The 11,342-nt window shown below is 40.6% G+C and overlaps 1 protein-coding gene across 1 annotated transcript; it reads right to left on the reverse strand.

Moving 5' to 3' along the window:
• Positions 1-84: 84 nt before the first annotated feature.
• Positions 85-8,572, reverse strand: polk (polymerase (DNA directed) kappa). Its single transcript, XM_084946280.1, has 14 exons — positions 8,194-8,572; positions 6,694-6,813; positions 6,413-6,565; positions 6,015-6,146; positions 5,774-5,924; positions 5,443-5,664; positions 4,951-5,075; positions 3,831-3,997; positions 3,713-3,745; positions 3,517-3,613; positions 2,497-2,668; positions 1,348-2,343; positions 730-778; positions 85-583 (listed from the first exon to the last, which is right to left on the reverse strand). Exons 1-14 carry the CDS (start codon positions 8,320-8,322, stop codon positions 502-504), a joined length of 2,628 nt encoding a protein of 875 aa, XP_084802406.1. The 5' UTR covers positions 8,323-8,572; the 3' UTR covers positions 85-501.
• Between the last annotated feature and the right edge of the window lie 2,770 nt (positions 8,573-11,342).

Below are 11,342 nucleotides of genomic sequence, written 5' to 3' on the forward strand. Positions count from 1 at the left end.
ACTTTGAAGCACTCATTGTTTGGTTACAGTTCAGGCTGTTGGAGAGGTGATAAGTGTTGAGTGTAAAAAAAATGTCCCTAAAAGTGAGATTTCAGCAGAATAATTTATTGCAACAATTTAAATGATAAAAAAAAATTCTCTTTTCGTCATTATTAAAGGTATACACTACAATTAAAAGTGACACAAAAACACAAATGTGACAATGTCAGAATAAAATAACTTAATGAAGATAAATAAAAAATATATATCTAGCCTGACCATTAAATAAAAATGCATTAAAAGGAATTATTGGACTTGTCTTCATCTTTCATTTTGGATATCGCTTAGAGCAGACAAGCCAGGTGTTTTAGGAGCATCTTCTATGTGCAAACTTAACAAGCTTTGTGCGCAGTGACCGCAGGATGAATAAAAACTGCGCAGGGAAGCCGAGGGAATAGAAGAGCTGCGTTTTTACTTCCTCAGTTCATCCGCACTAGGCTGGAGGTTGCCCCTGAATGACTGTCACCTGAAGAACTTGTCGATGGTGTTGCAAGGACCGAGGCTTTTAACCTTTTTAGACGGAGGAGACGAAGGCGTGTCCCGTCTAAATCATAAAAAGAACACACAACAATGAATACTTTTTTTATTTATACATATAAAATTTCAATGCTACTTCAGTCACACTAAATGGAACAAGAAGAGATCGCGTGTCAGCATTCAGTGAAGCGATTTGTAAACAAGCCGTCTCACCTTTTGCTTTTGCCTTTGCTTGCTTGCTTTAGCAGAAGATGTCCTCCGTCTACAAACAGAAAGGGACACTTATTGGCATGGACAGAAAAAATAATGTATCCCCCGCTGTCTTTTCTCTGACATAAAAATGACTTCCATTGAGGAGGTGCACAATCGCAGCACCAGGGATATAAAGAGTGCAATTTCTGAGGCAGGCTTGTTTAAGAGGAAACCGGGGTGCAGTTCATTGTAGGAAATGAATAGGTGAGAAAGTGATTTAGCAATTTCCAAGGCCGGGGCAAAGGGAGCCCCATGGGGTGAAATGAGATGTCTTTTCCTGGTCTGAATCGATACAAACGTCTCACATAGTGTCACTGTCTGTAAATAACAAGGTCATAGGCCACCGACACCTTCCCAAATACACATTCCTTCTGTTAACTCCGCTGTCATACAGCTTATAGACTCGGCTAACAGGATCGCTCCTGTCATCAGGACAGACTAGTTTCTGCCAGAAAAGAGGGTTGCTGTTAGTACCTTCATGTAGCCGAAGCATGTAGCGACTGCATGCATCGTAATGAAAAACATTTTTTTCAGAATACACACACAACGAGGTTCCCTTTGTTTAATACACGCACTTACCTGTGCTCTTGCTATTTTTAACTGGAGATGGATTTATGGAGGATGATGTCTGTCTCCCCAGCTCATGTAAGACCTCCTGGTTCAGGCAGAGGTCAACGTGGTGGTTGAAGACAGCGAGGTCATGAGTCTCCTGGGTCAGCTGACACACTGGGCAGACGAAGACTGGCCCTTTGCTATTAGATGGCTGAGGCTCTTGCGAGGTCGCAGTTTTGTTGTCGTCTTTAATCAACGAAACCTTTTGAACAGAATCTTTTTTTACGCTGCTCTGGCCTTTCTGAGGGTTGACTTTTGACTTCTTCTCTTGAGCCTCGTGCCGCCTCCTCAGTTTGTTCACTGCTGCACGTTCTTCGCGGTCCTTCTTTAGACCCGACTCTGACTCTGTGTCTGACTCTGTGCCATTGTTTGTTTTTTGAGAGGCGTTGCTAAGACATTGGTCTATATGCGTGTTGAAGACATTCAGGTCGGTTGTTTCCACCTTTCTGAAGCACACGGGACATGTGAGGGTTTCTGATTCTTCACAGGCTGATGTGGATGCATGCGCCTGTACAGGACTGGGACTTTCTGAGAGATCGGGCGGTAAATGGTTGTTTTCACTTGCTGTGGCCGGAGTCCCTGTGTTAGCAATCACTGGAGCGTTTTCCCTGCTCCCCTCATTTTTTGTGGCTGCATTAGCTGCCTCGAGTTGCAGTCTTCTAACATGAGCCCTTTGAAAGAAAGACTGCTGGAGTCCCACAGTCGCCTGGCTTCCTTCTGTCTGCCTCTGCTTACTCCGCCAGGGAAGGTCTTCTTGTCTCTGGTGTTTCTGTTCCACTAGGGGGCACATAAGTGGCGAGGTGTGGAAGGAGTAAGCATCGGAGAGATGCTCATTCCCCAGTTTTTGAAGCATCCCTTGGGAAGAACTAGAGCAGTCTGCCTTGCCGCTCTGCAGAAAGCCGACGATGCTCTTCTGCAAGGGCTTTTTATCATCCAAACTAGCGAAGGCAGAAATTCGAACACCTACAAGCACAAAAACAAATCATCCGGAGAAAACCTCTAAACGAATGCCAGCTGTGTTATTATTTCCACATGAAGCTTGTCACACATCATTTAGGTTCATTTCAAGCTAGTTATATTAATTGGTATGTCAGTTTTATTGTTATATCTAATTACCCATGAGCCTCAGTCTGAGTGGCTGAGGACTCTCATTTTCTATTTCCGTTTTCAGGAGGTCCTTAGCAACAGCGAAGATCTCATCCACTGTGGCAACAGCACACGGCAGCGTCATTGCCCTAGTTTTCACCTCGAAGTTCACATTCTTGAGCTTCAGTGTTACCGTTTTACCCTTCCAGGAAGACAAAAATATATATATACGCCTTTAAATTCATATTAGGCAAACAGTCACGGCCATTTCAGCCTGCACTCTAATTAGACGTAAATAATAGTACCAGGAAAGAGATGGAAATCTGTATAATCATATCAGTGATTGACTTGTCAGAATCCATTTTGTGAGTTTTTATGGCGATATGTTCAAAGCTGATAGTAGCCCCCTTCTGTCTCTTTAATGGTCCTCCATTTCCTGCAGCTATCAAAGCCACATCAGGACCCAGGTAGGGGGGGTAATAGTTGTGCTAAGCCATCCAGTCCTTACTGTATCAATTCAAAAGGGAATGAACATGTTAGAGTAACTGTACGAGACTCTGTTTGGAGACACAGTAAATCTAAGAAGGCCAAGTATAAGAATTGTGTGTTAGGAAGGTGTCGAGCCTCCATGTGCTGCCAAAATAGCTTCTTCCTGTTTCTGGAAATGTATTGGAGCGACAGAGCATCATACTTTCAAAAGAAATTGTTTTTTCTTTCCCTCTTTTGCTATTTCGATGATGGTGATAGAGAGCGGCGTCTAACATGTCGGTCCACAATGTGTAGGTGTTCAACTTTACACAACTTTTAAGCCATCAAATCATTCAGTGATCGCTCGTGCCCTATGGAAGGAGGCACTGCGATCTAGAAAGAAGATGACAGGGGGATGACACAGCTGTAATGAAGGGGTCAGGGGTTTAGCTTTTCCTTTAACTTGCCTCTTGTCTGAAAAAAGTTGATGTAAGGTAGCTGAAAAGATGTTAAAGAAAATCTTCTTATACAGCGGATATGCACAGATATGGGTTTAAAGGTTACAATAACACTGATCAATACCTTCAGACCTTCTTTCTTCATGTCTTCTGCTAGATCTTCACAGAGCTCCCTGCACAAAGACAACTGCTCCTCAACTTTACTCAGTTCTTTAAAGGTCCTGTAAATATTGAGAGTATGACAGAGAAATTAGAAGAGAGCCGAAAGAAGGAAACCGTTTTTTTAAACTATCAAATATTAATTAAAATTGTTAAAAAACCTCTCTGTGCTCATGCTTTTTCTTTCTTCATGCCTGTGTGACAGTAGAGACAGTCAGCTTTATCTCCTTCTTCTGGAGATCAGTTGTACTTGAATGTTATGAAGAAAGCAGACAGTACCTGGGTATATATGTGGAGCCCAGTCCCAGAGAAACCTCCAGGAAATGATGCCAGGCTGTCTCCGAGAACAGCAATGACAGCAACGCCATCTGCTGGCCAAGATGGGAGCAGGTACTTATACCCAAAGCGTTCAGCATCTTCTCACTCACCTTTCCTATGCCACAAACCTAGAAAAGCACATAAACATGTTTTTAGCCTTTCAGCCATGTTTCACAGTGACTCCACAACATGTCTGTAAACCTTTATACTGCATTCTACTCAGAACTTCACAATTAACATTTATTTAAAGAAATCAATGAAGACAATTAGGAGGAAAAAAACAAACACATTCAGCTAACAAGCAAAAGATCCCTGGTTCGATTCTGGGAGGAGACACAGATCCTTTGAACGTGAGACACATGGATTTCTGGGGTAAAAACCAAATATTCAGAGATACCCGCTGCGGAGACCCGTTGTGAATAAGGGAACAACTGAAAGTAGCTTTAAACATGCTACAAATAAACTGGAGAAAGCAATAACTAAATCACCGGAGAAAGTCCAAACACAAGATAAAAAGGAAAAAAATTGTAGCAATTGTGTTTCTTGTTTGAGATCACAAATCAATTTTGTTTTTTTTTAAAAAGCCACTCTTCTAGCATCAAGCTAACAAACCTTATTTCAGATGGTTATTTAACACATCCAATGCTTTTTCACAGAGCAGGATTACACATGTAAGAGCCCAAAAACAAACTTCTATGTTTGTTTTTCTACTTCTAAAAACATCTTCTGTTTACTATTAAACCCTTGAAAAACATCCAGCTGATGTATCTTTTACCAAATGGACTCCATCATGTCTGCTCACAGACACAAATATGTTACAACTGCAGTTTTAACTTTGTTCTGTTATCAAGTTGAGCCACAGACTGTGACTATTATGAACCATGAGCCTCATACTGCAGTGGGTTGTCTCAGCTCTAACCCAGAGGAGTGAGGTTTGCGAACAAGCGAGTCCAAACTCAAACGTTATTTGCACTGTTGCAGTAAAAGAAAAAGAAAAATACTAAAAATCTTACAGTGTCAAGCAATATACTACAAGCACACAGCTCTGCTAATGCTTTAATTTGAGCAATGGGTACTGTACTTTGCGAACTGGAAGGTTCTGGATGAAGTCCATCACTGCCTCTCTGGTGGATGGGAGTCTGTATTGTCCATTGGGTTTGTTTTTGTCACTGCACACCTTAGCCAGCATCATGTTTGGCGCAATTCCTGGAAGATTGGAAAATATCATTGGCTATTTTTTTCCCCAAACAGCTGGTAAAGCATGCATAATAATTCCCAAAATATGCATACTAGACTTGTCAGGGTTGCATTAGATTAGAATGAACTGATGAACTTGGTGTACAGTCAAACAAAAGTAATAAAAATTTAGTATCAAAATATGTTGTAAACTATCATAAATAGAGCAATAAATAAATAGGTATTCGTAATGACAGCAGCTTTAACAATGGCACAGGGATCAGCGATGTTCAGTGACTGCTTAGAGCTCAGGATGTGAGATTTATTACTGTATATCCCTGTTATACAGTTAAAATGAGAGTGTTTTAAATTAAAAGCAGACTGGTTTCTCGCTCACCTGCACTGGCAGTCAGCATAGTCTTCTGCTCAATGCGGAAGCGCATCTCTCGCACAGCCTCTTCAACAGATGTCCCAAACACCTCAAAATCACCTGCAGGAGCATGCACACCTTCAGGGCCCACTGGGCTGGGAGAGGAGCCTGGGCTGTCCTCAAACAGTACTGGGGAGAGCTCTCTCACCTCTGTCACAGCTTCCTGGGAAGGCTCAGCTTTTTTCTCATCTTTACAAGAAAAATAAATAAATCACACAACAATTAAATGGATTCCTGATATATAAAACTTAATATCAATGTGTTTGTGTGTATATATTAAAGAAAAACAAATCCCTACCTGTGTTTATGTCTCTGACACGGAAGTGATGTGTACGTGTGGACTCTGGCCAGTGCTGCCTCTGCTCCAGGTGGTCTGTGAAATCTAGATAAGCTTCATCCAGGCTCATTGGCTGAAAGTTCGGGTCATAGTCTGCAAAGATCTCCCGGATCTAACAGAAGCACAGACAGGTGGGCACCTGTTGAGCAACAAGCCACTGAAAGAATTTGTTTGCATGTGTGTTTTTAGGTATTGCGCTTACCTCATTGCTCACAGCTCTGTACTTATCAAAGTTAAGTGGAACAATGACTAAACTAGGGCAGAGTTTCTTTGCAATGAAGCCAGGCATGGCAGCTCGAACCCCATATTTCCTGGCGTGATAGTTAGAGGTCGACTGTGAAAGGAAAAGAGGCGATATGAATGAAACAGAGAGAGTGGCTGTTCTGGATCTTAAATGGCCATGATTTCAATACTTAATCTCCGTGTAGTTTGTAAAGTAGTGAGAGCATGTGTATACTATATTTCAGTGCAGTGTGGTTTATATTTGAAATAAACCTTTAATATCTTGTTTCAGAGTTCAGACATAATTCATAGTCAGTATCTGTGGCGCCTACACCCTGAGCGTGTCCATTAGCCACAATAGCAATGTTTTTAACCCACCAGCATGCTCATGGATCCTACGGCCATGGGCTTGTCCTTCAGTTCAGGACAGTCTCTCATTTCAACAGCAGCGTAGAAAGCATCCATGTCCACATGTACAATCACACGGCTTAGATCACGACTCTTCTCCAGCGCTGTGGAAACCTTTTCCACCTACACAGAGAGAATAAAATGAAAAGAAGCCAGTTGCTTGAAGCTCACCTGAGTTGTGTCTGTGTGATTTTCGGGTCACCTCTTTAAAAAGAAGTGAGCTTTGGCCATGTGAATCCCTTACATCTTACCTGAGCTTGTGCTTTTTTTAACTGCTGCTCTGTGATCCGTGCCTTCTGTAGCATCATTTTCGTAATGCGCTGGTTCACCTGCTGATCTCTCTTCAGCTCATTCTCGTAAAACTTAGATCCCTGCCCAGGAAGGACAAGGACAATGGGGAGTTATAAGAACTCTGTTTTACAGCTTTAATAAAAAGCTACTATCGCTCATTTATTTTTAGGACTGGATGTCATTACACAGAGGATAGTGGACGCAAAGGGGAACAGGATACAATCTACAAAAGTGGACGGAGGTTCATATTGTCCACAGTGTCATTTGTGCCTTTTATTGGTTAAAGCTAGATACATCCAAGTAAACCGGAAAAAAAAAAAAAAAGAGTCAATTTTTAGATTTTGCTCCCACAATGTCCACAATGACTATAGCAGCGAGAAACTGTCCACATACACGTGTAAGCTTTTATAATACTGCAAACTGAAACATACTTAACAATGTAATGCCTCATCTACATATTTCAAAATAACATTTTAGAACACCATTATACAAAAGCTATTCATATTACTGTAAGGAATGAATTATGACATTTATATAGTGATATAAAAAATCTATAAAAATGCATCATCAGAAATAATGTCAGTTGAAGGGTGCCTGTCGAGAAGCCATTCTTAAGGAAGGCAAACTAGAAGAAAAGGCTCATGTGTGTCAAATTACACAAGAAGTGGACTGAAAATCAGCAGCAACGGGTCTTGTGGAGTGCTGAATCCACATTTTAAATTTTTTGTTCAAATTGTCATCAGTATGTATGCAGGTGGTCAAGAGAAAGGTTAAATAGTGGATGTGTGCAGCCATCTGTGGAGCACGGTGGAGGCTTTGTCATGGTTTCTTGTTAAAACTGATTAAATTATGAACACAGAAAAGTATCATCGGATTTGAATCCACCGTACAATAACATCTGGAAAGCGTGTGATTAGCAACAACTTCATTTTTCACACCATCTGAATTAAGGCTTGTGTCCAAACACACTGCCGGTGCAGTAAAAACTTGGGTACAAAAAGCACACAATGCAACACTATCGGTCATGGAGAGCATGGAACAGTGTGGCATCATCTAAAAGGAGCCAACATCCATAGAAGAGCTTTAAATGTCTTCCAGGAAGCCTGGAGAACTATTCCTGAAGACTGCTTAAAGAAATGACAAGAAAGCTTAGCTAAGAGAGTTCAGGCTTTGTTGGAGAATAAAGGTGTCAAACATTTCATGCTTGTTAGAATTGCCTTATATGTAGTACTTCTATGTATTTTTTGTGCGTGTTTCAGTATATTGCTGCCCTTATTTTCCATCCATCCTAGCAAAACATAAAGACATACAGAACGGCACGTCAACAAATTATCCATGCTTATGTTCTAAAAACTAATCATTCGGTTATTTGCATCCTCTCGGAGACAGTTGTGTAGATGACTATCGGGTATGTGACCTCAGGTTTGTCATGCGCGTGTCTTTGATTTGTGAGCACTTACCTTGGAGGTTTCCATGATGATCTTATTGATCTTGTCTCTGTCAAGACCTTCCATACCAGCTTTGTTGTCATTGAGAGCCATTCTGGAGAGGAAGCCCTCTTCTTTGGTGGATGCCACCCCATTCTCCATCCTAATGACTTACTTAGTGCAGGTACACTTCAGGTTATAACGAACTGGGCTGTTTTCTGAAGAACTCAGAGCTGTACATCCCCACATATGTGCGGCTTTCCGGGCTGGATCAGATCCGAGTTTCTCAATGACAAATAAGAGCCACGGTGACTGTAAATTAAGTCACTGAGCTTTCTGACAAACATGTCTCTACATGTGTTGAAAACAGCTACGGCGGCAGTTTTTTTGGCGGCACTTCCGCGTCCATACGTCATCAGCCAAATGGGCGGGACTAAAAGACCAAGAGCGTCATTTCAGGATTGTACCTTCCCTTCAAAGTTTGCTTTTACAGTTTATGACTTGGGATTGTGCAGTGTTTCTGCTGATATGAGTTAACCTTAGATTGTTATCGGTCCGTTTAAAGTACACTGGATACTTCTGAGTGCCAACAAATATGTTATGAAACCCTTTGGCATATTTCACACGAGGAATTAAAAATGGATCTGCTGGTCAAGTAAATTAAGACATTAATTGATGAAATGTAGTTTCGTTGCAAACAACGAAACAGATCCTCACAACTCAAATATCAGGTAAATATTTATGTGGCGTCACATTTACATAAAACATGAGTGCTATAGCACACACACAAAACATATTCGTGTTAACTATTCCTACCTGTGATCAGAAGTCATGCCAAATAGATTTTTTTATTCCAGTTTTACTGGTTTCTTGTGTTAAATGTAAACCGCTTTTTTTGATTGGACTGATTCTTGCTGTGGGTAACAAAAAATCTCCTCCTGTGGCTTGTATGTGAGGTAGAAGAATCATGTTTGTCTACACAAAAAGTTAGGCTATATACAACATTGTTTTATACATACAGTTGTAATCATTGGAGACTATGCAGCAATATATATATATGTATATATATATATATTATACAAGCAAAGGGTAATGCAACCTATTTATTAGAGTTAACCAGATATTTATCCATTATTACAGATTTTTGTTCTATACACCCAACAATGGACAATATCTACTGTTCTATTTTTTGTTATTTCTATTTTTCATATTTTTGATCTGATCTATCGTCCCACTACAGATCATCCTATTGGGTAGAGCCGGGATCATCCCAATAGGATGATCAAAGCCTGGATCAGCTGATTGATTTTGGTGTTAAAAATGCTTAACACGTAACTACTTTTAACTAGAGAAATGTCATTTCCCATTTTGGCAACTTTATTAATAGTTTTTCTTATTTATTCTTTCTTCTTATCTTAGATTATATACTAATTATATCACTAACAAGTTCTAGTGAGATAACTTGAAGCAAGCACACACGTTAACAGTAAATCTTATAAACCCGTTTGAAATACTTATAATACCTATTGATTTGTGATACAATGTTTGAAACTTTTGATTTAACCCTTGTGTGGTGTTCATATTTTTGTTACTCAGCCAGTGTTCATGGGTCTGGTGGACCCGCTAATTTGGCTTTCCAAATTAACACTATCAAACAATTTTATGTTAAATTACTCAACAGATGTTTACTTCATCCCAATTACAAGCCATATGAACAGCAAACATGGTTATTTTTTCCCCTTTACCTTTGTTAGATCACATTTATGAATTAATGTGCTTCTCGGGATTTTTTTGTTTTTTTTATAAAATGTTATAAAAAAAAATCAGTTATAATCAAGTGGAGTGAGTGGAAAGACACAACACATTTACACGTGAAGCAACATGTTTCACAACTAAATGGGATCAGCTGCTCATCAATGGTGACATTAGGCCCAGGGTTGTAAAACAGGGGGAGGTGGTGCACACACTTATCCCACACTGTCCTGATGGCAGCTAGCTTGTCTCTCTGCCGTCGAGCTGGTCTGTCGTCTCGGTTATCAAAACGGATAATCCTGGAAATTTTGTGGAAGTTTTCCAGAGACATTGATGCACAGAAAGGTTCTTGCCGGTTTCTGCATCCCACAGGGATTCTGTGGATTCACCTTTGGACCTGCAAGGATAAGAACCCCAAAGTAGGCCTTTGGGGTTCTTAGATGAATTTGGTCCATCTCCTTCCACCTCTCTCCAAAAACACACCTTCCTTCTAGATTACTGCAATCCAGAATAATTTTCTGGATGGAATCTGGGATGAAAAGCTCAAATGAAGACTTGATGTCCTGCACATGAGTACCTGTCAGCCGTGTTGGCCCTGGCTTATTACAGTAACAGCTCTGAAGGGTGGCTCATTTCTTGGGCAAGAAGACCATTCAATTTCACCAGTTATTGACATCCATATTTCTTCACTTGCTGTCTGGTGGGCTTCTTCTGGTCCTGTAGCTGGCTGCAGATGGGGTACTCGTCTTCGTTTTGTTACTAAATGGTGCTCAACCTCATCCTCTTCTTCAAAGTCACTGTCAGACTCTGAATTTTCAGAAATGTGAAATATTCTGAAACCTCTTTGTCAACATCATCATCCGAAGCCCCTCTCTCTTCTAAAATCAATTGGATGGCCCTCGCAGCAGATAATCTTTTGCCATCTTGATCAGTTGTGATAAAGAACCACACTGGCAAAGTCTTATTTATAGTATTATGCCCCTAATTGGCAGGTGGGACAGGGTATGAGAAAATAAAATTTGGATCCCTCGAGAAAGAGGGTAAAATGTGTGGGAATGTAAGAGCAGACGGTGTTGATAGTTGAATTTTCAACAATGTTGCAACTTTGTGCGGGAGCGGGAGGGGAAGAAAACACTATCAGCAGCACCAGAAAGGAGGAAGACAGAGTGTGGGAACACAGAACCTACACTTTCAACACTTTTATTAGACCTGGGTCCAGTGGACCCGAACACCTTGTATGTAATATAAATGCGTGGAGGGAGGTACAGTATGAGGTCATTGAAAATTAGTTCGGATTCATGTTCTTCACAGAAAATAAGCCAAAGCCAATGAATTTCAGGTTGAAAAAATAATTAATTGTTTAATTTTTCTTTTGAAAAAAACTGAAAACGGGTCTCACAGACCCGAACACCATACAAGGGTTAAAAAAA

The sequence above is a fragment of the Perissodus microlepis genome, chromosome 12 (genome assembly GCF_051167445.1).
Source record: "Perissodus microlepis isolate ML-2025 ecotype Zambia chromosome 12, ASM5116744v1, whole genome shotgun sequence".
Lineage (NCBI taxonomy): Eukaryota > Metazoa > Chordata > Actinopteri > Cichliformes > Cichlidae > Perissodus > Perissodus microlepis.